This window comes from Rattus norvegicus, chromosome 3 (genome assembly GCF_021556685.1).
Source record: "Rattus norvegicus strain SHRSP/BbbUtx chromosome 3, alternate assembly SHRSP_T2T, whole genome shotgun sequence".
Taxonomy (NCBI): Eukaryota; Metazoa; Chordata; class Mammalia; order Rodentia; family Muridae; genus Rattus; species Rattus norvegicus.
The window spans coordinates 155,213,610-155,241,117 of NC_141536.1; the positions used below are offsets into that span (position 1 = coordinate 155,213,610).

A 27,508-nucleotide genomic window follows, 5' to 3' on the forward strand; every position below is an offset into this window, starting at 1 on the left:
GTCCTCTCAGCCTCAGGCCCTCCCTCCCCCTGCAAAGGACTTGCAAGTGACATCTGTCAGCATCTCATGCAGTGCTAAGAGCACGGTGGGGCAGGCCTTTAATCCCAGGGCTCTTCCAGGCAGAGGCAGGCGGATCGCTGTGAGTCAAGGCTAGCCTAATCTACAGAATGAGTCCTAGGTCAGCCAAGGCTAAACAGAACAACCTTGTCTCAAACAAAAAAAAAAAAAGGGCCAGCCTTGCTCACCAGACCCTTCTCTATGGGGCCATCAGATGTTTGTCTGATGCATGCATACTCACATGTGGGATGAACTTGTATGCATGTACACACACACGCACACACACACACACACACACACACACACACACACACACACACACAGAGTCTTGGTTTGCTTTCTGTTGCTGTGATAAAACGTCGACCAGAAGTAATCTGCGGAAGAGTTTATTTTGTTTACACTTCCCAATCAGAATCCATCACTGAGGGAAATCAGGGCAGGGACCTGGAGGCAAGACCTGAAGCAGAGGCCACGGAGGAGTGCTTGCTTACTGACTTGCTCAGCCTGCTTCCTTATAGAACCCAGGACCCACCAGGATGGCACCATCCACAGAGCTTGGCCTTCCCACAGCTATGGTTCATCAGGAAAATGTCCCACAGACCAATCTTTTGTAGACAGTTTCTCAATTGAGAGTCCTATTCTCAAATGCTTGTAGCTTGGGTCAGGCTAACATAATACTAACCCACACAGAGGCAGGAGCTGGTTGCCATTGCTCCTCCTCACTTGCTCCACTCTATCCCCCAAGGTAAGCACTCTCTGACCTCAGAGCCCACTGACTATCGTCAAGCTCGCCCACTGCTCCCAGGATCTTGTCTGCATTACAGCCAGCCTTCACACCAGTCTGGCTTGTTTGTGGGTTCTAGGGATCTGAATTTTGGTTCCCATGTTTGCTTGGTATGCATGTTACCTGCCAAGCCAACCCCTCAGCCCCAGATAACCCCCAGCCTGCCTGTACTACCCAGTGGAAATATCCATCCACCCTTCCTTCCTTCCTTCTTTCCTTCCTTCCCTCCTGACACTGCATTTCTGTATGTCCCCTGGCAGGCACAACAGGTCTCCCTCAAGAACCAGGGTCGCACCAAGGGTTGCACCTCCATCACCATGGTTACAGAGGCCCAGCAGTGGTTTATGGAACCCAGGGCTATAGTCTGGGTGTTCTGTAAAATGTCTCTCTTTTTTTCCTGCTTTTGTTTGTTTCGTTTGTCTTTTAGGTTGTTTGTCCTGTGTATTCTCAACTCCAGGCTGGGCCTGTTTATCCTTAGTAACACCTAGCATTACTGAGTTGCCTACCGCACGCCCAGCAGCAGACTAAACAGCCACTACAGCCTGCCTTGATTCGGGTGGGACAAGGATAGGAGGAGGGGAGAGCTACTGGTGTCCCCAGTTTATGACCAATAAAGCTAAGGCTCAAAGTGAGAAACGGGGGAGTTGAAGAGATGGCTTAGTCAGTAATTGCCATGAGAACTGAAAGAAGATCGATCGATAAATACATAGATGACAGATACATACATACATACATACATACACACACACACACACACACACATACATACATACATACATACATACATACATACATATTAGACGGAGGGGTGAACAGATACATAGATGACAGATACATACATACATAGATGGAGGGGTAAACAGATGGGTGGGTAGACGGATAGACAGACAGATAGATGGATAGTCAGACGGGTGGACAGACAGACAGACAGACACACAGAGGTACCTTGCTCCCAAGTCACATAGCCAGGTCGGCATCCTGGGTGCTACTCAGGTGGCAGAACCTCTAGGAGGTGTGGCCTGGCGAAAGGAATTCGGCTCTTTGGAGAGATACTACTGCACGGATATAGGGGCCCAAGCCCCTCGCTCCCTCCCTCGCTCCCTCCCAGCCCGGAGGTGAGCAGGTCTCAGGGACCTGTTCCCATGGCCATGGCACACTGCCCAAGGAAACTGGACCAACCCGAGACTGATACCTCAAAAACCATGGCCCAAAGTGTATCTTTCTTTCTTTACAACTGACTTTCCCGGATGCTTTGGCACCGAGACAGAAAGCTGACTGGCATGCCCACCCAAAGAGGCTTTTGTGTTAACTTTTTTCTTCCTCTTTTCCTTCTTCCTCTTCTATTTAAGACAGAATCCCATGTAGCCCAGGCTGGCCTCAAATATGCTAAGTTGCTGAGGATGACTTTGAAAGTCTGCCTGATCCTCCTGCCTCTGCCACCCCTGACAGGATTTCATTAAGCACAGCTTCTGTGTTATTATTGTTTTTGTTGTTATTGTCATTGCTGCTGCTGTTGTTGTTGTTGTTGTCCCCCCTAAACACTGGGATTGCTTTTCTGACTTACTCTAGCTGCCATCATATCCACAGAGAGGTCAGGAGTCAGGGTCGTTTTTTTGCAAAGCCTGCTTGATGGTCTAACAAGTTATTTGCTGATGACCACTTCTGGTTTGCCTGTTGGTTCTTTCTTGTTTTACTGTGTGGTTAGAAACACAGCTGGGGAAATAAAAGCTTTACAGCTTTCATGCTTGCTGTGTGTGTGTGTGTGTGTGTGTGTGCTCGCGTGCGTGCGCGTGCGCACGTGTGCACTTGGGTGCGTATGTGCCCAAGTACGCACCAATAAGTGTACATGCAGAAGACAGATCAGGGGGGCTGGGGAGATGGCTCAGTGTTTAAGAGCACTGACTGCTCTTCCTGAGTTCAATTCCCAGCAACCACATGGTGGCTCACAACCATCTGTAATGAGATCCGATGCCTTCTGCAGATGTGTCTGAAGACAGCTACAGTGTCACATACATCCAATAAGTAAAATCTTTATTAGAAGAGGAAGAAGAAGGAGGGGGAGGAAGGGGGAGGAGGAGGAGAAGGGGGAGGAGGAGGAGGAGGAAGACAGATCAAGGCTTCCGGTAATCTTCCTCTATCATTTTCCACCTTAGTGCTCTGAGGCAGGGTCTCTCCTGAACCAGATATTCACCATTTCTGCCAAACAGGCTGGCCAACAAACTCTTGGAATGTGCCTGTCTCTGGCTCCCACCTCCAACCCTGTGCAGCTTTTTACATGAGTATAAATAAGGGATTCAAATTCAGGGCCTTGTGCTTTCAAAGCAAGCACTCTTACCCAGTGAGCATCCCCAGTGCCACGGGCTTTTTTTTTTCCTCCTTGATTTTATTCGAGAGATTCCCAAGGGAACAGAGCCAAGGGTGCTTAGACGTTTTAAAGTCACCGCCAAGCTATTTTAACACTTGAGCTGCTCTGCTTGTCCCCTGCAGCCACGCCAGCCTGGTTTCACAGCTGCTGTGCACACTGTGGTAGAAAGGACAGAAGGCTGACGCTGACACGCATCTCCTCGGCAGAATGGCAGCCCCGCATCGTTCTCCCTCAAACAAGCGGAGTCTGGAGCATGCCGGCTGAGTACTGGGACACACGCTTGCAAATCCCAACCCCAAGAAGCTAAGGCAGCAACTCTGTTCCTTTGAGGCCAGCCTGGGCTACCCTGAAAGACTCTCTCAAAACATAAAGGGAGGGGACACAGCTAGGAAGAGTAGTTCAATGGTGAGCACATGTCTAGCATGTTGAAAGACTTAGGTTCTAACCTCTCCCCTCAACTCGGGGAAGGGGGCAAAAGAAGCATTCTAGCCCAGATGAAAGCGGGGAGTGGGTGAGGAACACGCTACCCTGTTACAGGAGTCGGCATGGGATGGGGACACCTTAGCCCCGCCCCTCCCATCCTGGCAAGCTGACTACCAGAGCCTACCCCCCGCCCCAAAACCCCGTGGAATGATTTCACACCCGGGCCAGACAAAGATGCCTTTGTCACTTGTCGAGGGAGCCAGCACTGCCGGAACATTCTGGGTTCTGTTCATTCAGATCTCCCTGTGTGGGGAGGGGAGGGCAGAGCAGGATGCTTCCCACTGGGGCTGACCTCATGCCCGGACGCCTCAGCAGACCTGGAACGGGCTCCAAGCCCCTGCCGGTTTTGCTGGTTCACTCCGCAAACACGCTGTGAGCTCAGGCTGGGCCAGCCACTGGAAGCTATCTTCACACTTCATCCTCCAACCCAAGAGAACGAACACCATTCACACCATACCACCGATGCAAACAGGCTGGATGGGCCCCGGGTCACACAGCTGGTGAATGTGTGAACCAAGACAGGTTATGAAACAATAACGTGACAGGGGAACACCTCCCCTCTGAGTTCCGGGGGGGCCACTGTGCTTGGAGCACGGCACTTCAGGTCTGTGACCACTGGGGCTCTTAAGAGACCCAGAACAGTGGGGGAAGAGGCAGCGTGACTATGGCAGGCAGGTGGCAAGAAGGCAAGAAATGGCAAGGACTTCCAGGCTGAGGTAGAAGCCCCAGCAAAGAGAAGAAACAGCCCACCCAGCATCCAACCCTTCATGGTCCCAATGCTCCAGGGTCTTCTTTCTAGGAACCACCCCTCCCCCACCTCCAAGGGGTGCAGGGAACCACAGGGGGACCTGTGGTAGCCAATCAGAGCTCACCCAGGACTTGACGGACTCTTTGGTAACCCGGGCCTCTCTGTTCCGGTTTTTGTTGTTGCTGCTCTTTGTTTGTTTGTTTGTTTGTTTGTTTGTTTGTTTGTTTGAGACAGGTTCTATGTAGCCCTGGCTGTCCTGGAACTCACTATGTACACCAGGCTAGTCAGCATACCCTGTTTACTATTTATAATTGGATTTAGAGTGAGGTGTAAGGGAGAGTGTGTGTGTGTGTGTGTGTGTGTGTGTGTGTGTGTGTGTGTGTGTGTGTACATGTGCACACACTCACAGCAGTCGGTTCTCTTCTTCCAACATGTAGGTCCAAGAAATCAAACTCAGGTCGTCAGACTGGGTAATGAGCACCTTTACCTGATCAGCCATCCTGCTGGCCGCCAGATCCTGTTCTTCCTGAAGGCTGTTGGGATGGGTTTTTCTGTCACTTGCCACAAAAGAATCCCTGACAGACAGCTCCTGCTGGTGACTACTGTTTCAAAAACTCGAACTAGGGAGAGCCAAGGACAACAACTTTAGATGTAAGGGCAGGAAGACCTGACAGCACCCGAGAGGCTCATCGCATTGGGGAAACCCCTTGCTTCATCACTAGCGAGACCTCCCAAAGGAAAATGGAGCAGTCAGTGGGACAGATGGACGTGAGAGCATCCTGTACCACAGCTGACATTGCAAAAGAGACTGCCCACAGGCAGCAGGAAATAGAGGCTGGGCCACAGAATCGGCCCCTCTGGAGACAACCTTCTCTCTCTTCTCCACACAGAGACCGAGAAGGACCACCCAAGAGCTGGCAGGCACCTCCACTTCAAATGCCCATGGCCCAGTAGGAACAGAGGAGACCAAAGGATGGCCCTTCAAAACAACCTCTCTCTCCTGTAAAGGGAACATGCGTTCCTCATGTGCCTGACAAAAAGACGAAAGCAAGTTGGAAGAAATATTCCTTTATCCTCTCAACTATTCAATAAAAAAGGGGGGCAAGGGGGTAAGTGCACTTATCAAAAATACATGTAGTTGTTTGTGTTGGGAAAGCATTAGAGAAAGGTGAGGACTATGGCAAACTACAGTCTGTGCCAGGGCAGCCTGAAGGAACCTCAGCTGGACATGTAAACCATAAAAGTAGATTTCTGTGCAAGAAAAAATTTTTAATCAAAAGGTTTTTGAGGGGTTAGGGGGGTTGAGAGAGGCCTCTCTGTACAGCCCAGGTTATCCTGGAGCTCATTCTGTAGACAAGACTGGTCTCAAACTCAGAGATCAGCCTGCCTCTGCCTCCCAAGCGTTGGAACTAAAGGCATATACCACCACTGTCAGGCTCAAGGAGTTCCTTTTCAATGTTGACAACTAACAAGAAACATCTAAAACACTGTGCAGGCCAACAGAACCCACTTAGGGGCCTGACCTGGCCTGAGGAGTCGGTAGCCTGGGCTCTAATCACGAAGGATAGGAAAGGTGCTCTAATTTGATCACAGCTCCTCAGTCACACTGAGACCTGACCCACAGTGTCAACCCAACAGTGACTTCCTACAAGAAACACACAGCCCACCCTCCCCTGTCATGAATGCTGGAATCAAAGGCATTGTTCACAGGCACGCAGTTCATCCACCGCATCCAGAGAGGGCTCAATCCTGGTCTCCTTCCTCATTCCCTTGGTGCTCAAAGGCCCTTGGCAGTAGAGTTAAGGCTAACTGTCTCCATGTAGAAACATCAGCTCCAGTTCCATCTCAGCCACCAACTCACCCTGGGTTACTGCGGCGGTTTGAATAGGAATGGTCTCCACAGACTTATGTGTTTGACTAGTCCTATAAGGAGTGGCACTATTAGGAGGTGTGGTCTCGCTGGAGCGGGCGTGACCTTGTTGGAGTGGGCGTGGCCTTGTTGGAGGAAGTGCGTCACTGTGGGGGCGGGCTTTGGGCTTCCTATCCTCAAGCTATACATAGTCTCCTTTTGCTGCCTTTGGATCAAGATGGAGAGCTCCTAACTTCCACTCCAGCACCACATCTGCCAGCACGCTGCCATGCTCCCCCAACATGCCGATAACGGACTGAACCTCTGAAACTGTAAGCCAGCCCCAACGAAATGCTTTCCTTTGTGAGAGTTACCACGGTGAATATTGTCTCTTCACAGCAATGAAATCCCAAGGCAGTCGCTGAGCAGCCCTGTACCTCAGTTTCCCCTCCTGGAAATATGAGATCATGGATAACCTGCTGCCTCCACCTTGGCTGGCCCAGACCTCATTCTAATGTTCTAACACCAAAGTGTTTCATGCCAGAGTGTCCTAATAAAGGGGGCGAAGCGCTGACACGGGCTGGGAGGTGGCCCAGTCAGTAACAGGCTTGCCTTGCATTCACCAGGGCCTGAGTTTCAACCCCAAAAGCCATGTTTTAAAAGCTAAATGTGGGTCCCAGGCAGTGGTGGCACAAACCACTAATCCCAGAACTCATAATGAATTCCAGGATGGCCAGGGCTACACAGAAAGACCCTGTCTTAAGTAAATGAACACACACACACACACACACACACACACACATGCATGCATACATACATACCCATCTGGGTGTGGTGGGTGGGTGGATAGATGGATGGATGGATGGATAGGTAGTTAGGCAGGCAGATGGACAGACAGACACACACCTAGGCATGGTGGCCAGGTTTGCCTCCCAGTACTGTGAACCAGTGAGAAGGATCCCTAGAGCTTACTGAATGGACAGTCAGCCTAGCCTACCTGGCAAGTTCCAGGTCGGGGAGATATTTTTAAAAAGCAGAAAATACCTAAGATACCCAGCGCTGTCCTCTGGCCTATACATACAGACGTGTGCACAGATACACAAGCATGCACACACACTCAAACGAAGATGCACATAGCTGCTAACTCTGGATAGCTGAAGACTGCCCACACACCCAACACAGGAGGAATGGCCGGATAATAATAGAAACTTGATTAGCACGGTATTACATACCAGCATAATCAAGTACTTTATTAGCATAGCCTGAGCTTATTACTATGGTAATTTATAGTTAATAGACAGAATGTTTATTAGGTGGCAGACACTGTCCTAGGAGACTTGCAGATCCTCCCTGGTCTGCCCCACCCCCATCAGGACGAGACATCATTAGAACCAGGTAAAGCGGCAACCACTGGTCACACACCAGTGAATGACCAGGATCTGAGCTGGGTGGTGAGGATCCAGAGCCCTCTGTCCTTCACTAGGTGACACCAAGGGCACTGAGGGCAAAGACTAACAACACACAGAATTTGGCCTAGGACAGGAGAGGCAAGATACACTGACACATACGGATGATCAGACGTAAGAAGGGGAAGAAGAGAGCAAGCAAAGGCGCCAGGGGTCCGGCTGTGGGGACACGGTGACCTCCTACCCATCTCCATCCATCAAACGCTCTACTACAAGGGCATGGCAATCTTGAGTACAGCCCATTCAAGGAGCAGGCTCCAGGTCTGGCACTCAGCTACATGCTGCTGTCCCTATGTCTTCCTAGCAAGGCCCAGAGGAGCAACACCAGGGACCACCGATGTAGTCAGTATCTAAGACATCAACAGGTGAACTCAAAAAAAAGGTGTGGCTAATAAGAAGGACCCTGAGAGGTAGAACCAGAGGCCCCCATTTTACAGCTGAGATAACTGAGGTACAAGAGCTAATGGTCCACAGATCGCAGAGGCAGTCAGGGATAGCACCAGGGCAAATGTGAGAGCAGAGCCACATCTTGGTGGGAAGTTTTCATTAGAGGGGCCAGCCCCAGCTCTCTAAAGTAGGGAGGGCTCAGGGGCAGAGCAGTCGCCTAATGTGTGAAGGCCTGGGTTTCATCCCAGCATTGCAGAGAACACCTCACCAAAGGGAGAGAAAGAAACAGCATCCTGGATGGCGGACCTGGATGCAATGGAGAGGTGTCCTAGCTTCATCTTTACTACTGACAAAAGCAACTTTGGGGAGAAGGGGTTTAAGGGACTTACTTTCGAGGTCACAATCTATCACTGAGGGAAGTCAAGGGTAGGGAGCTGAATTCTGGCCTGCTTACTATTCCATACAGCATTACTTCTGACTGGGGAGCTCACTTCACAGCTAAGGAAGCAGGGTAGGAACCATGGGGTGGAGGGGGTGTGGGGTAATGCTGCTAGCTAGCTGGCAGACAGGTTTATCCTCAGATACCTTTCCTTCACAGCTCAGAACCACCTGCCTAGGGCATGGTGCTGCCCACAGTGGGCTATTATCAATTAATAATCAACATAATGCCCACACACACCCACAGGCCAATCTGTTGTAGGCAATTCCTCAACTGAGAAATCTATTCTAGGCTGTGTCAAGTTGCCCATTAAAGCTACCAGAACAGGGGAAATGGGCAAAAAGGACTCTCGGGGAATTTGGGGTATTAAATGCACAGTGGACAATTCAGTATCAAGGTTAAACGTGCATTTGACTTTGTGCACCAAACTGCGGTTACCTGGGAATGAATACACCTGTTTGTGGGGCTTCAGCTTATATATTTCGGATCCACAGTCACTCACAAATGGACCAAGCAATAAAAAGAATGTGTGTGCTTGGGGTGGGACTGGTGGGAAGAACAAGGAAACAAACGACTCGAAAGCTTAACTTGAGACCCTGCGTGGAGAGCCATGAACACGGCTCAAGTCCTAGTGTCTGTGTTCATAGTCAATGACACATGTGCGCCAGCCGAGCTGGGCGGGGTGGGGAGCAGGCCTCTGCCGTGCATCCCTTTGCCACCCTGACAATGGCTGCTAACCTCAGCCGGTGGCCAGGACCGCACAGACCTCCTGACCCTTCTGAAACCCGGGTGTGGTAAAGTGAGAGATGGAGAAGCCCAATGAGTGGCTCCTCACCCAGGGTGCATGCCCGCACACATCAGGGGCAGAGTGGCTCTATCACACATAAAAAGGGTTTCGTTTCCAACTCTTCTTATGCATCCACTCCTTCCTCTAACACCAACAGGGTGCCTGCTTTGTGCCAGACACCAGGGGTGTGCCAATGACATGCTGCAGCAGACGGAGGCTTGTTGGAGATTCCGAGGAGCAAACAGACAGGTGGCTCCTGGCTGTATGAGTCCCTAGTTAAGTGGAGAAAAACGATGAGACCTGGAGCTTCGAGCCAAGGTGGGGACACTTGGGGCAGAGCAGGTGGCACTGCTCTGTGTAGAAGGAACAGCAAAAAAGACTCAGGCTGGGCCGGGTGGAGCAAGGTCATCGGTAGAAAGAAAGTTAATGGGGCCAGCTCAGGGTGATAGGGGTGTGTGGGGGGTGTCAAATAATAATGTTTTAGCCACTCTGAGGAGATAAGATTCAACCTACCTCCTCCACTTAACATTCCTTCTACCTCCAGAAGGGTAGGTGTGGGAGGGGAAGAGGCCCCTTTTCCACACCAGAAGGATGTGGCAAGACACTGGTTCTAAAATCAGCCTTGTCGATCACTGAAATAAACATACGTGAGCTAAACTGTAAAATTAAAAAGCAAAGGCTGTCTGAATGGATTTGAAAAAGCAGGCCCAACTGTACAATGCCTGTAGGAGATGTGCTGGAGAAAAAAAGACCCAAAGACTCTGGAATGGGATAGAAAGCAAAGAAAAATGGCAGCCCACGGGAACAGACAGATAGGCTTCCAAACAAGGAGTAGAGAAGGGGTCAGAGATGGGTCCCGCGATGACAGAGGGGCCATCGCTTCCTCTGGAAGACAGAACTGAAACATTACATCCCACAGACCAAAATGCACATGGTGAAAACTGAAGGACACACGTCCATCCTCAGTGGTGACCACAGCCTTCTGGGTGATCAACAGAGCAGGAGGCACTGAAACCAGAAAGGCTATAGAAGCCCAGTATGCCACCTCACCCTCATGACCTCCTCAGACCAGCAGTCCAATATGTCGGGACATAAGTTCTTCACAGGTGCCTGGAAGGGTTGGTCAATCAGGCAGAACCTATGCTGGGTCACAATACACGTTTCAAGCCAGTGCTCATTTTGGCAGCACATATACTAAAATTGGAACAATACAGAGAAGATTAGCATGGCCCCTGCACAAGGATGACACAAAAATTCGTGACGAGTTCCATATTTAAAAAAAAAAAAGTTACAAGCCAGTGCAAAGGGTTAAGACTCCCTAGTGCGCTCTCTGAGCACTTCACAATTCAATCGGAGGTCACTGCAGGATAAGTTGCCTGGAAAAACCCCAACATTGAGACACCAGTGCAACCAGAATGGCTTCCTCAGCCTCGGTCAATCCATAGACAGATGGCATCTGGGGATGAGAGGACAATCAGACAACCATCCTAGTACCCTCAAGGTTGATCCTAAAGTCCCCAGTGGTACCACGGAAGGGTACCACGGGCTGGGCTCCAGGCTCATCGCTACAATCCTACAACCCAATCAGCCAATATTTAAGATACTGAATATGCTGTACCATGTCAGAGAGGTCGGGCTGTGGAGAGGAAGAAAGTGCTACAATGTTCACTTCAGCCAGCCGGGAAAGGAGAACTTCAAGCCTTTAAAATAGGAACACGAATTCTGCCCACAGAAGTCTACCACAGACTGCAACCTGGGGGCGGGGCATAGCAGTGGAGAGCTAGCCTGGAACCCCCCCAGTAATAGCCTAGGGGTGTGGCAGTAGAGTACTTGCCCAAAATCCCTCAGTGAGGAGCTGAGGACTGGCTCAGTGGTAAAGCACTTGACTAGAAATCCACTAGGGAACATGTAGGCATGCGCACGCGTGCCTGTATGCCTGCGTGACTCAGTGGTAGAGCTGGAAGCATAAGTCGGTGATAGAACGCCTGCCAAGATTCTGCCAGTAGGGGTATGGCTGAGCTCGGTAGTAGAACACTTGCCTACCAGGTTCAAACCCTGTATTCACTGCCATCCTCTCACAAAGTAACAAAGTAACAACGAAGGAGCTAAGCCCCTCCCTCCCAGCCCTGGCTGTGACCTGTACTGCAGCTTCAGTTTCCTGCACCGGACCTCCGACTCACAGGAACTCTAAGAAATACACAGGAGCGGTTTTAAGCCACTGAACTTACTATAACTCATTAACAACGCAGACATAGCATCTGTGGGACCAGACAAGTGACCTCAGCTCTGCGCAGCAAGAAGCAGCGCACCCGCCCCGCCCATAACAGAGGTCCAACCCACACCAATAGCCCCGCCCACAACAGCAGCCGCCCATTTCTTTCACCCTTTGGGTGGCGGCGCATCATGGGAAGGGGAACAGATTTGCTGCGTGTTGAAGAAAAGACCCCATCCCTCTTTCAATCTTGGGGTTCTCTTGCAGCAATAACTGGGGAATAGCTTCTCACTCTATTGGCAACCATGCCGGCCAGGTACCTCCTCTCAGTGTGCAGAGTGCAGAGCCAAACACCAAGGATCAGAGCCCACCAGCTTCAGACGGGTCCTGCTGTCCTCAAGCCTCTATCCTTGTGCCAAGAGGAAGGGAAGGGAAAACAATCCAGAGGAGAGAACCACCTCGAAGCAGCAAACTAAGCATCCCAAACTATTTCACAGGCAAGGAAACCAAGGCCCAGAGAGGGATGGCTCCTTGCCCTACTTTGCACAGCCCCAGAAGCAGAGATAAACGTTTACCCTGACATTCTGACTATGACGGACTGGCCCAAACCCTGGGCTCTTAAGCAGGATGCCATACAGTAGAACATTCTGCTGCTCCAAAGCCCCTCAGCCCACACCCACCCACATAAGTTCGGCTACATTAGAAAACACTAGTCTGTTCTAATCTCAGGCTGCCAAAGTCTATGCAAAAGTACTAGCAGTTACATAATGCGAGCCCGTCACCTTATGTAACAGCGCAGGCATATAGACATAGCAGCAGCCCTTTCCATTCAGCAAATGTTTAATGAGCATCTACTCTGTGCCAGGTGGCATTCTTGAAGCCAGAGAAGGGAGTGAATGAAACAGAGGAATACTCCCGTGCTGGTCCAGCTGACACTCTGGGAGAAGGTAAAGACATCACTCGTTAAATAAAATACCAGGGGTGTCAGCTACTGGGGAAAGAAGAGACAGGAAGTGGTGAGGTAGGGTGGTGAGAGGTCAGACAGGACCCAGGGGAGATGAGGCTTGGGCAAAGGTCTGAAGGAAGTGAGCTGGGGTGGCAGAGGAGGGGAAGGGGGCATCTAGGAGGAGAATATTCCACGGAGAGCAAGTGCTGAAGGTGGTACACACCCGGGGCGTTAGAGGAAGAATGAATGAGACCCGAAGGGGTGACAGGGGAAGATGGGAATTGCATGGTTTCACCAAAGAACTCACAAAGGCTGCACACTTGGAAAGGGTGAGGGTTCTGGCCCATAAATCGTATCTCAATTAAAGAGAACTGCTTGAGAAAGAGAAGAGGGCTGAGGCCACACAGCGACCCTTGCAGGGTGATCCCTCCGTGCTGTGTCCGTGCTGTGCCGGGAAGACAGCTGAGGCCCTGGCCAAGCCTCCTGTCCCCAGAGCCCCTCCCCCTGAGGTGGGTCTGAACACCGGCACAGGTGGGTGTGTGAGAGTTCAGAACGCACACAAACAACCGGCTCAGACGTTAGGATGGCTGGGCGCAGGGTGGGGCCCAAGGTGCCGCTGGACGGTTTGTTTTTTGTTTTTTAATCAGTCAACTAACTTCCTGAGCAGAAAACAAGGCTGTCTTCTTGTCTGTCACAGGAAGGCCGGGGCCGGGCTGACACCCTCAAGTGTATCTATCATCTTCTGGCTTACAGACTGAGAAGACAAGCCACCAGAACACCTCATCTACACCTCCACCCTGGCTGCAAACAGTCCAAACGCCTCCCCTCCCTGCCTCCAACCTACCCCTCGCTGTAACCTGGTCAGACCCACAGGGAAGCTGGGACCTTGCCTGGAGAACCACCCTGGGGCACCCGGCAGCAACCTGTAGGCAGCAGGGGTCTGCCTGGAGGAGGTGAGGTGTGTCATCTGCCTCCTAGACAGACTCCTACCCACAAAGGAGGCAGACAACTCCAGAGATCTCCACACAAACCGCCTTCCACCATGGCCATGTCCCTGCTGAACACTATCACTGGTTCTCCACATTCCCAGTGAAGCCGAAGTACACACACATACACACACACACATACACACGGGGGAGGGGGCACTGTGATGAGGAGGAGCCCAAGCCACCTGGCCCCCCACCAGCCACAGTAACCTCATCCTATCTTCTCCCCTCCGTAACACTCAAACTTCTATCTGTTCAACCAGCCAGGTACCACCCCGCCCCAGGGCTTTTGCACACACACCTCTCACTGCCTGTAACACGTCTTGAAGCTCTTCCCCCTCCACAGAGGCCTTCCTTGGCCACTCCACTTGAGCAGCTGTCACCAAACCTGTTACCTACATTTATTTCGTGTGTCATCATCCCCGCTGCAGACTTGAGTGCATTCCTGAGCCTCTCTGGGAATGCCTATGCAGAATAGGTGTGTTGGAGCCAGGGGATGGTGGAGCAGGACTTTAATCCCTGCACTCAAGAGGCAGAGAGGCAGGCGGGTCTCTGACTTCAAGGCCAGCCTGGTTCAGGGTTATAAAGAGAAACCCTGTTGAGAGAGATAATAAGGTGTGGTGACATCTACAGGAGTCTGCGCGAAGGATCAGAGATGATCGTGTAATGTCCAGCACACAGTAGGGCCTCCTGTCATAACTACAACAACTGGTCTTTTTTTTTTTTTTTCAAGGGCTCTTTCTGTGGTATTTGAGGACTCTGAGATAAGGGGCCATTCAGCATATCCCAACCTCACACCAAGACACAGCATAACATTGGGAACCTCATACATACTTGTGTCCACTGACCGAATGGGAAGTGAATTCATGAATAAAAGCTCTCAGTGGGAGCACCCTGCTCTGTTCTCCGTCCGAAGACACCCAGGCCCCAGAGGCTGACAGCCACCGGCCAACCCTGGTCTATAACACCCTGGCCTCCTCTGCCAAGAGTCAAAGGAACTGTCGATTCCACACTGGGGAAGGGACCAGGCCACAAACACAGACTGAGTGCCCAACCACAAGACAATGGAGGAGCCCTGCTGCCCCTGAGAGAGTCCAGAAAGCACATGAAACTTCCCATGCTCAGACACAGGGGGAGCTAAAGGTCCCCAACTTCCAGGGACAACAGTGAACCTGCAGCCACCAGTGAAAACCCAGAGCACTGAGCACCTTTCCCAGATCGGACCACTGTATGCACTGCAGGAAGGGATCCTGGGATGACTGCAAGCAGCCATGCTTCATAGACGGGCAAACAGAAGAGAAGGGTTAGGTCCACGGTCACAGGAACAGAGTCAAAATATGAGCGTAGCCCAAGTTAGTGCTCTTACCCATAAGGGGAGAAAACACAGGGGCCACAATGCTGGGTGAGAAACACAACACACTGGGTCCTCCCCGAAACACACACACACACACACACACACACACACACACACACACACACACGTGCAATGGGTTCCCATACTGCTGCCAGCACGTGTGAACACCCAAAGGTTGGAACCCAAAGCTGGAGTGCAGAGGGGGCCCAGCCCTGTGGTTCTTATCAGAAGGCTCTGTTCAAGCCACCCCTCACAGGACATCTGGCGACTTGTGAGACGTTCCTGATAGTCAGTCTCACTGGGCAGAGGCTGTTCCTGGCATCTAGCTGGTGACAGATGATACAAGTGTTCCACCATGCAGAGTAGCCCCACTATGTAAAACTGCAGGCCCGAGTGCCCTGCCAGCAGCTGGCTCCTCCAGGACCCCATTCTGGGATCTTGGGTTCTGGGGTGACAGTCCTCAGGGCTCTGGGGACAGGACCCTGTCTAATTTCAGGGCCAATGCCCCTCACAGGGATCACCTGTAAACAAAAGACTCAGCCCATGACCCAGGGCTTGCTCTCTAGCTGTCAGGGCCATCTGAAGACCAGGGGTGAAGAGGGCCTGTTCTACCCTGGCTCTGTAGTTAAGTAGTGAGGTCAGGAGACACACTGGATTAGGGTAAGTCCCCTCTTTCAGGATCCTACCCAGAGAGCTATTTTCCAGGAATGCAAAAAAGCAACCGGCAAATGAAGTGTGACGCTGGCTGGAGCTGCCTGCTTCAAAGACAGACATCCTTCTGAGGGAAGAACCTGAGAAAGAACTGCCCAGCAGGACCTGGCTCCTGGCCTGAGATGTCCCAAGCCAGGAACACCAGCACCATCCATCTCTCCTGGAGTGACAGGATCCATGGCTACCAGGACAAGTGTGAGAATATCGTGAATGACCTTCCTGTGTGTGAGAGAAAGCTGTTCATTCACAGGCGCTTCCGTCCGTCCGTCTGTCCGTCCTCTATAGGACAGGAGCCACATGTACCCCGTTGGGGGCAGCATTCCCGGGGCCTGGCTCACAGTCTGGAAGGAGCAGCAGAAGTCCCATAAATACCTGCACACTAGAAAGTGTTATCAGTGCTCACATTTCCATCTGCTCTGAGCTCTGCTTGGCACAAACATGGAAATGAAGCCACCAAACCCAGATGACATCTGAGATGTTATCACTAAGGGGTCCTCGCTGGGTTCAGGGGTATGGTTTAGTGGTAGAAAGCTTGCTTAGCATGTGCAAGGCCTTGGGTTCCATCCTCAACACCATAAGATATTCAATATCATCTCAGTTGGTAGAATGCTTGCCTGACATACAAGAAGTCCCAAGACCAATTCCCAACAACATATAAATGGGTTGTGGTTGCAAACGTCTGTAATCTCAGAACTTAAGAAAAGGAGATGAGGGGCTGGGGATTTAGCTCAGTGGTAGAGCGCTTACCTAGGAAGTGCAAGGCCCTGGGTTCGGTCCCCAGCTCCGAAAAAAAGAACCAAAAAAAAAAAAAAAAAGAAAGAAAAGGAGATGAAGGACCAGAAATGGTGTAACAGTCTCCTCCAAAATTAAAACATCCCATCCTTCAGGGAGCTCCTTAAGCAGTGAGGTAAACAACAAAAAAGTAGTTCAAGAACTCCCTGAAGCTGAGCAGACTCACTAGGCCGCACCCTGCCAGAGTTAGCAGAGCCTAGACACAAAGATGACTCAGATCAGACCAGCTGCCTGCAAAAAGCAGTAACCATTGAAGCTGCTTGGAAGAGGTTTAGATCACCTGCGCCAACTAGAAAGGACACTCCGACCTGTTGAGCTGCCTACAGGCTGTGGAGTGGGTTCCAGGTTTGCAGCTTTGTGCTAGGTGGGCTTTGGGGGTGCAGCTATCTTTGAGTCATTTCTGCTTCTGTGAGTAACCCCTCCCCCATATTCCAGTCAATAACCCAATAAAACTCATGGCTCACTAAGTGGGACGTTGCTGGTGTCTGTACTTTGGTCTATCTTGGGTTTCCTATCTGGAGCAAGTAGATGAATGCATTGGGAAAAAATGTTGTCACGCAACAAGATTGGCACCCAAACAGGGACACAACAGAACCAAAGATGAGTTTGGGACGAGTGAGTGCATGGTCCTGGCTATGGGTAGCAAAGGATACAACTGAGGCTGAGGAACCCAAGGAGAGAGAATCCACAGGGGAAATTCCAACAGAGTTGTCCTTTCCTGGATGGTGTGTGTTAGTGTACCTTTGTGCTACAACAGCAGGTGCATGGTTCTTGGTAGTAAGACATGCAACTGAGGCTGAGCCATCAGGATTAGGAGTGTCTGTGGGAGGAATCCCAGCCTGGCAGTCTTGCTGGCTTGATGAGTGGCATCCACAGTGTAAATACAGTTAAAGGTTTGGAAGGAACCTTGCCATCTTTGAAATGGACGCACGAACGTCTAGATGGTTGGCAAGCAGTGGCAGAGGTCGCCTGGCTTCTGTTGTGTGTGGTTAGACATGCGTACGCCGAGAGGCTGAGATGGCAGCCTAGAAGGAGCTGGTCTGTGTAAAGGAGCAACTGCAACAAGAGAGGAGGATGTGGCTAGCCGTGTTAGCCTCTGATTTGGCAAGATAAACAAGGGGATGAGAGAGATGGTAAAGGCAGTGAAAGCTATCCCTCAAGTCCAACCTTCGGTAGAAAACAAGGGAAAATCTTCAATATAGCGTGCAGATGGGACGTTAACCATGGTCCAATGGAAGAAACCAGTGTGAGCAGACAATATGCAGCATCTAAACTGCTGGGATGAGGGAAGACTTTTAAACCATCCGTGAAAGAGCCTGTTACAGCTCTGGCTGTGGGACGTGGGGGCAGATGGGACCAATCTGGCTGCCGTGGAGGCAGGAAAAAACCGAGTAACAGGACTTCCCATCCCTCCTTAAGACAAGGGCTGCATAGCCTGAGACAGTGGGAGGGAAACCAGTCCCTGACAGACTGGCTTATCAGGGCCATTAGGAGCACACGGTTATCTCCATCTGAAGTCCCCACAAAGATCAGTAGCTGGAGGACTGTGGAGGAGGGACAGGCACTATTAAGGGAACTAGGAAAGGAAGAGGAACTGTGTTTGAACCCGAGTTCACGGGGCCAGACAGAGCTATGTTAACTGAAGAGGTTTTGTTTGTTCGTTTGTTTTGTTTGTTTTGTTTTGTTTTAAGCTGATCTAACAGGGACTTCAAGGTTCGTTTGGACCTTTAGTGTCTGCTGAGTCTGTTGGTGGGACAAGATCTTTATAAAGTAGGAAAGGCTTTGGCAGCTCTCAGCGACTTAGGCCAGCACATAAAGAGAGTCTGTCAAGTGAGAGAGCACCCTGGAGGAGACAGTAAAAAGGTCTGTCTGGGTTACTGGGTAACTGTGGCAAGACCTGTATGTATCAAGCTGGAATTCTAAGGAAAAACTGAAACAAAGCCAAAACTGTGTGCTAAGAGGTTTATGGATGGCCTTAAAGCCCAGGAGCAGTTCACAGAAGCTGTTCCAGAACAGCACAAGTGGAGACAGTCAAGCCTGTCCCAGGGTGGGTCATTCTCCCAAGACTAAGGAGGATGCATTTACCTCCAGCAAAAGGTCATCCTAGGGGTGGAGATGGTTTTCCCAGTCAGGAATTCCCCCCAACAACCAGGTATGGTGGATGGAGTAGCAACAGATACAGCTACATTTGCCAAGTCGGGGGTGGGGTGGGGACCCGGGAAGCCAGCGGGTGCAGCTGGAGAGAGTAGGGTCTCATACCACCCACCCGCCCACCCCCGGCCCAGAGCAAATTAGGTCAGCTCCACTGAGTTCATCAGGTGTGGAGAAATGAAGGGAGGCTCTGTGGGAGAGCTCCAGGGGACGGAAAGGCAATGGCTCAGAGAGAATGACTAAGGATTGCAGGGAGCTAATGAAGTTAGCGCCTCCTCCTCTCTGCTTTGTGCCCAATCTCAATCTGTGGGGAGCCACTGAGGCAAACTAATGGCCCCTTCCCAGGCTGTCTTGGGCCTTGCTTGTGTCAGGTTGCAGTATCTCCATTGTGAACCTCTGGGATGACCTGACGCCTAACTGAGAACAGAAGGCCACAGGCTCTCAGGCCTGGGAGACAGTGACTTGGGATGTTGCCTTGTCCTGTCCATCACCTGCATATAGATGACATACGCCGAGTGCCCTGCAGATTTGGAAAGCCAATAGTACTTCCACCTACCCTGCAACCCTCCTGGGACTGCAGGAATTGAAAGGCCAAAAGGCTGCTAGGTGAAAACCCTAGTCCGGGGGTGGGGGAGGGGCAGGGGCCGACCTCCCTGTGAATCATTGCCCAGGGAAGCCCCAGAGGCTCCACAGACCACAAAGGCTGTTCGCCACTGCCGCTGGTCATATACCAATCATAAGGTAAGAGCCTATTGCCGAGGACATCACATGTGCATGTGTGTGTGTGTGCGTGTACATGCTATGACTGTCGGATATGGAGAGATGGCCCTGCAGGGTGCTGGTGGAGAACTGTCACCAACATTTCTGCCAGGTTACGGACCCTGCGTGCTAAAACACTGACATGCAAGGAGGCAGGCTATGCCTGCTTGGGCAGTAGTTGATCAGTTGTCATGAGTACAGCCTTCCAGTTGGACTTGAGGCCTACTCCACAAGAAAGAGTTTACATCTGGTACTGTCAGCCTGGACAAAAACCTGTGGCTGAGGTGGCGCTATGTCACTAGGTGGATGTGTCATGCCTGTCAAACGTATGTGTTTACGCCCATAAATCATCTGTCAGCCTCAACTCATAACCACCGGTGAAGTTTCTGAGAACCATTGCACGGCGGCCTATTTCTTAGTCATAGGTGGACATCTACAGTCATTCCTTCCAAGGCTTGGGATCACTGGGGAAGAGGGGGGCAAGAAGTATGTGAGAGCAGGAGGAAGGGGAGGAGTTTTGTCTAACAGTCTCTCCTCCAAGGTTAATACACTCCATCCTGCAGGGAGCTTCTTAAGCAGGGAGGGAAACAACAAAAAAAGTAGCTTCTAGAACTCCCTGAAACTCAGCAGATTCACTAGGCCCCGCCCTGCCAGACCAGCTGCCCGGAAGAAGCAGAAACCAGCCCAGCTGCTGGAAGAGGTTTAGACCAACTGAGCCGCCTGGAAGGGACACTCTCCAGCCTGTGGAGCTGGCTGCAGGTTGTGGTGTGTGCTCCAGGATCACAGTTTCGTGAGCTGTCACCCGTGCTGGGTGGGCCTTGATGATGCAGCTGTCTCTGAGTCATTTCTGCTCCTGTGAGTAGCCAACCCCTCGCCATATGGGACCCTGATAAAGTTCACTGGCTCAGCAAGTTGGGGTCCCTAACTGGAATGAATGGATTCCTCTCCCGGGGAAAAGTTTGGTCACGTGACACAGAGTCATCCTAGGCTGCCCAGCAGGTCCACTGTCAGCTTGGGCTACAGGAAATCTAATCTCAAAAACAAATAAATTAAAACTGGGGAGCTGGCAAGATGGTTCAGCGGGTAAGGATAAGCCCTCCAGGAGTAATGACCAGAGTTTGATCCCAGGATTCACATAGCATGGTCCCCTGACATACACATGTGCCATGGCGCGCGCGCGCGTGTGTGTGTGTGTGTGTGTGTGTGTGTGTGTGTGTGTGCACTCACTATGCTGTGCATGTGCATGTTTACATGTGCAAGTGTACATGTATGTGTATATGTGCACGCACATGTGTGCACATGAATCAGAAGACCCAAAGTTGATGCCAGTTGTCCTCCTTGATCTCTCTCCCGCTTCTATACTGAGGCAGGGTCTCTGACTGGTTGGTCACGCTACCCTACGTACCAAGAATAGAGATTAAAAATGGACAGCCACTCCTGCCAAGATTTTACATGGGTTCTAGAGATCTGAACTCTGGTCCTCACACTTGCAAGGCAACTGCTTTACCCACTAAGCTGTCTCCCCACCCCCATGATTACTGTTTACACCCACAAAGCAGAACTGCTGTGCCCACACTACCCAGCACCCTACTTTTCCAAACACAAGCACACGAAGATGCCCAAACCCACTAGGTACTCATTCTGACTGGAAAACTGCAGATTCTAAAGTGTGCCCTGTACACCCAGTCCAAGCCCTTCCCCCAAGGGAAGGGCTAGGAGCTTTAAAACAAACAAACAAACAAACAAACAAAAAACCAAGGAGTGACTCTGCAAACCACAATTTCTTGTTTTGGTGAGCAGGCTCCAGAGAGAAAACCTTAAGCTCCTCCCCCAAAAAGCAGAACCACTAGATACACTCTGGGAGCTTTGTGCCCACAATCCTTTTAAGGACCCCAGCTGGGGTAGTTCTGAGAAGACCCTCTGTATGCCTAGAAATGACAGGGTCTCTGTCCTCAGCCAAGGGGAATCCTCAGGGCAAGGCTGATGGACCCTACTCCACCTCAGGGTTCTCTGCCCACCATGCCAGGCCTTACCCAACCCAACCAAGGAACAGGAGGTGAAAGACTCAGTCAGTCTAGCCCTAAAGGTACATCCTATCTACCAACCCCTGCCCCAAAATACCATTGTCAGCCTGCAACCACCTACTACATGTCAGGCAGTAGGCATTAACTTCAGGTTCATTCAAGTTGCATGATACCCGTGTCAAATAGATGCTCCACTGCACCCATACATAGTACAGATGTGGAAACTGAGGCATGGTATAAGTTGGTCAATAGGGAAAAGCCTGGCACCGAACTCACCATTAATAAGCCCAGGGCAAAGAGGACAGGGGCCACTGGGGAGCTCACTTTGACCTGCTGCCTCAATTTCCTCATCTGTCAGTGGGACATCAACAGCACCCTTCTTGAGGAAGGGTTAAGTGGCTGCCACATGCAGAATGCTAGACAATAAATGACAAAGGTTGGCTCTTACATAATGGCACCTGTCATGTTACTGTCCCCACTGGCACTGCCTAAGACTTCAAAGTTGAGACCCAAGGTTCCGTTAACCTGCCCCCCCAACACACACACACACACACACACACACACACACACACACACACACACACACACACACACACTCTGTAGGTCATTCAACCCCTACAATGGCCTAAATACGCCAACATCACCACAAAATATTCCCACCTTTTCTGCTTCCTCACCTGAGGTCTAAGAGCCCTGGGAGACAAGGAACGGTACAACCCAGTGTCTGGATAAAGCCTAAATCCAGTGTGGACACACTGAAGGAGCCCCAAAGCCCCAGCATGGAACAGAACAGACTCATTGGTTTCCGTGGCTGGAATTTAGAGGTCAACAGGAAACTCAATGGAAGTCCCCAGGCTTTCTCTTAGTGAAGGCTCAGACCTCACTTCCTCCAGGCAGCCCCCTATGACACCCTCCTCTCTGGAAGCTGAACCTTCTACCCTATTCACCAGTAAGACTATCACATAACGCATATGGCCAGTGGATATTTGCATAGCTGGCTGCCTGCAGGCACTGCTCGGAGTGCTCTGGGTAAGTTACACAACCTACCTAGCCTATAAAACCCACAGAACAAGATCTAGTCTCCTCTCCCACTTTACAAGGGAATAGGGGCCAAAGATGTAGAGCCAGCTTGCCTTAAATCCCAAAGCCAAAGACCTCACGCCACACACACAGTCTGGCTGTGAATTTGGAGCTCTGGACCTTGTATATTATTTATCTGTCTGTTTGTTTGTTTGTTTGTTTGGGGGCGGGGGAGGAGCTGTATATGCCACAGTGTGGCCTCAGGGATCAAACTCAGGTTCTCAGGCCTACTGAACTCTCTGAACCACCTCACTAGCTCAAACTCTAGACTTTTTAAAGAACCCATTTTGTCCCTGTAAACTACACTGGTTCCTCCCAGAGAGCCAGGAGCCCAGGGAACCCCCTCAGTCAGGGTGTACAAAAGCTAACAAATTGGGAAGGTGAGAGAGGAGAGAGAGAGAGAGAGAGAGAGAGAGAGAGAGAGAGAGCTGCTAGCCCGTCTGTGCCCTGCTACATGCAGGAAAGAAAGCCGGGCGGGCGGTCAGATGAGCATGCAGCTCTTGTCCAAGCTTCCAGGACTAAGTGGCCTCGGGTTGCCTGAGGGCCATTCCCCAGAGGCCAGAGGTGGCCTCCTGGGCTCACAGGGCAAGGCACACTACTCAGGTTACACAATCAGTCCTCCACTTCGGGCACTGGCTTGGAGACACAAGTAAGGGCAAGGCACAATAGCAGCCTGGGGTTCCTTGCTCTTGTACATGTGGGGAAACTGAGGTCAGCATAGGTAGCAGAAAACTGTGTCATCAATGTCTGGCTCATCTCAGAACGCCCCCCTCATACACAGCAATGGCTGTCCACAAACGACAGGTGTCCTGGGGATGACATGACAGCCAGAGAAAACTTTTTTCTTCCCGATTTCTTTAATTCTAAGAATGTGGACTCCAATCAATTTCCATTATTGTAGTTTCTCCCAGAGTCTCCGAAGGGACAATTTAAAACCACAGTTAACCTAGCACAACGGCCAGGGGCACACTTGCGGGGAAGGGGTGGAGAGGTGTGTTTTTTCCCCATTAATATAAAAACTGATTTACATTTCCTGTTTCTTTTTAAGGCTGAGGAGTTCAGCCACTGCGAGGGGGAAGTGAGGAGTTCCCTAGAATCTGTCATTGCTCAGCAATGCCAATGTGGCTGCCTCTTTCATTTAGAAACTGCCAGCTTCAAGCTCTGGCCGATTCTCTCTCTCTCTCTCTCTCTCTCTCTCTCTCTCTCTCTCTCTCTCTCTCTTCTCTCTCTCTCTCTCTCTCTCTCTCTCTCTCTCTCTCCCCCCCCACACACACACACACACACACAACTGTAAGAGAGGAAGAGATGGAAAAGAAAGCCACCCTGTCTTATTCTCACAGGCCTTTCCAGAAGGATCCTTGGGCCAAACGTCTTTCAATGCTTCTACACAGCGTGCCCCCCTTCGTACTCCCTCCTCCCGGAGTGGGAACCCCCGACCTCACACAGACTCCCCTGCATCCTTAAGCCACTGAATGTCTCTTTCTCCCAAATGTAGAGAACTCCAGTGTGATTTGGGGAGTGGAGGGGGTCTCTGAAACACACACACACACACACACACACACACACACACACACACACACACACGCCTTCCTGAATCAGGGCTAAGACTTCCTCCAACCCAAGAAGGGAGTTAAAGCGGCCCCAGCAGGAGGCACGGAGATTAAAGCCCTCAGGTCTCCAAGACCAGCCCATCTCACCCCCTCCAGTTTTCTCACTTCCTAGGAGGGTAGGGAAGTGGCCCCTTCCTCATTCTCACTAGAGACACCAGGGCAACTACGCAACGGTGTTTAAAGCCCCCGCGGGGCTGCCCTGGGTCACCGCCTTGCATCCAACCCCACGGCCTGCAGTACTATCCAGAGCAAGGGACTCAACCTCTCTAGAGCCGAACTCTTCCCTGATCTTAAGGATCAGAAAATATAAGTGCCGTACTGATGAGCCCAGTAACGGGACAGCCTGATGATACCGGTGTAAGGTGCGTGGTACACGGACGCACTCGGATGCTGTTTTGCAGTCTAAGGCTGTAGCTCTGCAATTCGAGCTGGGGTAAGGCTCCAGAGCCCAGAGGTCCCCGATGCAGCTAAGGAGCCCCTGTCCGGGCTTCTCCCTTCACTGGCCCCCCAGCGGGGCGGCCCCGGGCAGCGGCCCCGCGGATGTAACCATTTTCAAACTATGCACAAGGCGGGGAACCACAGACAAAAGCGCAGCGCGGGCCGGCCGGCCACAGGTGGCGGGAGCTCACCGACTGCAGGAAACGCAAGGTGCCCACGTAGTCGCGCTCGGTGGCCAGGATCTCGTTGAGTACGCACAGACGGAGGCGCAGCTGGCGCTCCGAGTCGCGGGCGGCCGCGCATGGCCCGGAGCTGGGACCGCGAGCATCGGGATGCGCACCGTCCCCGCCTGGGTCCCCGCCGCCATCGCCACTACCGCTGCCGGGCGCCTCCATCGCAGCGCGGCGCCCGAACTTCCCGCGCCGAGGTCGCGCCGCGGCTCAGGCGTCCGGGCTCCGCATCCCGGACAGGCGCCGCTCAGCGGGCCCGGGGCAGGCGGAGCGGGGGCGGAACTTGGGCGGAGCCATAGCAAAATGGGGCGGAGCCTTGGTGGAGAGGGCGGGGAGTTGGGCGGGTAAGGAGGCGGGGTTAATTTGCGAGAGGGCGGGGGGGGTCCCTGTAGAAAATGGACGGGGTTGGGGCGGGACCTTATGAAAAAACTGGGCGGGGCCTAATGGAGAATAGAAGGAGCTAGGGCGGAGGCTTGTGGTATTGGGCAGGGATTGGGCGGAGCCACCACCCGGCTGCCAGGGAGCGTCAGCCAAGAGCCGGTTCGTGCGTGCGCCGCACAGGCAGAGTTCGGAGCGGGAGACGCGTCGCTTCGGACGCCCCTCAGGTCCTGGCTCTGCTTAGTCTATAGGCCAAGACTCATTGAGTAGGTCTGCAAGAGCAGCTCGCGCCACCCACGCGTAGGAAGCGCCCAGTGGGTGATCTGTAGGGGTCGGATCAGCGACCACCACGCGCATCGCCTGACGCCCAGAAGAGCTGTTCGACGCCCCCACCGACAGGGCCGCTTATGCCCTGGGCCTGCGGCGACCTTGAAGAACTCTGGATGCATCTTTTTCCTCCCTTCTGTTTCTTTCCCTCGGAGCTCTGCGCTTACTGTCCCAGCGCTCCCCATCCCTAAGCAGAGGTGCCCGTTTGGATGATCTCTACAAGAGGCAGCCCTCATACCCACCTGAGATAAGGCCAAAATGGGAATTTTGCTACCAGCCGGCAGGCTGCTCAGTGTGACCTTGATCTTGCAAACTTTCAGCTAACGTTCTCACCCCGCCCCCCTTTACAGTAGAGTGTGGACCCTCGATAGGCACTGGGATCCCTTCAGCTTCTAGGATTCAGCCACTCACCGATGACCTTGTTAGCATCTCCACTCCGCCTAAAGCCTAAAGGTTTGCCTCAACGTACAATGGAAAGAACAGCAACACCTAACTTTTTAGGGACCATAGACCCTGGAAAGGGATTTTAACAACCTAGAAAGTCTTATCTCTGCTCTTAATTATTCCTGCCTTTGTCAACTGCCCTCTTGACCCCGCCTCTAAACTGCATGTTCAGACCCTACCTGCCCCGCCTCAGATCTATTATCTCCTATGGAGTCAGTCCCTGTTTCACGAAATAACCTCTCTAGAGTGTCATCATCTCTGGGGCAGGAACATTATCGCCTATTTACTTCCCTTCGAAATGCCTGGAATAGTTCTCTAGGGCCTTGGAGTAAAACAGTCTTTTGTGCAAGGTTAGAAGAGACTGTGGTAGCTGCTGCCTTGTTCCTTTGGGGCCTTGGGCACAGTGACATTTGACGTGGGCTTTGGCATGAGCGAGGTTTTCTGGGTATATGGATATAAAGTGGTGAGCCCATCAGGTATTGGATATGGAATGAGTGTCTTTGAAAAGTCTTTAGCCTCTTGTTCCCAAACTCTTCCTCGAATAACACTGCTTCTGACCTCAAATAACACTGCGTCTGTTGTTAGAGAGATCCAGCATCATTCCCAGTTTCAGTGGGCCCTGTCCTAAAATCATTTCTCCCTAGCTGGTGACAGTCATGTGCCAGCCATATCCAGCTGACTGGGTGACCTTGGCCAAGACACTTCACCTTTCCAAAACTCTCTCTCTATATTTTTTAATCTGTAAGATTAGAATCTGAGGGAGCAAACCCAGGATTAGTGACATTTGAGGTCAGGTTAGTTCTCCATTGTAGGGCATAGCAGCACATGGTACCCCGGGGGTTCCAGGAGCACTCTGTCCACAATCGTGAGCCGTCAGTGCCTCCTAATGTAGCCAGAGAACCTCTGACACACACAACACAGCTAGCTGGGATCGAGTGGTGCTCAGTGAGTACCAGTCCCCATCTCAGCCTGTGACCGAGGCTGGAGGTCACCTTCATGTTTACACACAGGCTCCACCCTCCAATCAAGACATGACCAGAAAGAATGGCCAAGCACTTCCACATCTGTGGATGGGCCCCCTCACATCTTCCTCCCTCTCAGTCTTCTGGAAAACATCTCCTTGTCTTTCACCATGGGACAGTGACGCCGCCTAGCACACGTCTGGATTTCTTGTGGTTTTTCTTTGTTGTTGGTGGTGGTGGTTTGTTGGATTTATGGAGCCCGGGACAGCCCTGAACTCCTGATCTTCCTGCCCCTGTCCCCAGAGTGCTAGGGTTACAGGTGTGCATTTCCACATCCAGTTCTAAGAGGGCTCTTCCTTCCTCTGTGAGTGGTAGTTCTTCCTTCAACCGGGTGCTGTAAGATGTGTGTGTGTGTGTGAATACAAGGGAGTTGCTTTGAGCCTGCGGTAAACACCCAGTAAGTGCCAACTTACACTAATTCAACCCTCAGGCTGATCGATGTGTCTGTGTGTTTTGGGATTGATTTCCCATAGGAGAAGGAAACACAGACTGGCAAGGGCTTAAAAACCAAGGACGTCATTTTCACAGACGAGGCCCAGAGCTTGGTTCCTAAGGCTGACTCAAAACGTAGTAACGCCGTCCGTCATCGTCATCGTCGTCAGAGCACCTCTGACCTTGGTGTCACTGTCGTCGTGCTTGGCCTCCGAGTCACAAGATGGCTGCTGAGAACAGGCATTGC

At 51.7% G+C, this 27,508-nt stretch overlaps 1 protein-coding gene, 1 long non-coding RNA gene and 1 other non-coding gene across 3 annotated transcripts in view; 2 read left to right on the forward strand and 1 right to left on the reverse strand.

Annotated features, from left to right (window-relative positions):
- Positions 1-24,928, reverse strand: part of Prex1 (phosphatidylinositol-3,4,5-trisphosphate-dependent Rac exchange factor 1) — a 150,431-nt gene extending 125,503 nt beyond the window's left edge. Inside the window, 1 exon segment of the mRNA NM_001135718.2 lies at positions 24,620-24,928. Within this exon segment, the coding sequence (NP_001129190.1) occupies positions 24,620-24,823 (204 nt within the window). The 5' untranslated portion in view covers positions 24,824-24,928.
- Positions 6,509-16,403, forward strand: LOC147995819 (uncharacterized). The gene is made up of 5 exons (XR_015684853.1): positions 6,509-6,618; positions 9,523-9,683; positions 12,443-12,524; positions 13,221-13,476; positions 14,243-16,403. It is a non-coding gene; the product is annotated as an uncharacterized LOC147995819 (long non-coding RNA).
- Rnu6-760 (RNA, U6 small nuclear 760) lies at positions 10,536-10,642 on the forward strand. The gene has a single exon (XR_015685186.1). It is a non-coding gene; the product is annotated as a U6 spliceosomal RNA (small nuclear RNA).
- Positions 24,929-27,508: the final 2,580 nt, after the last annotated feature.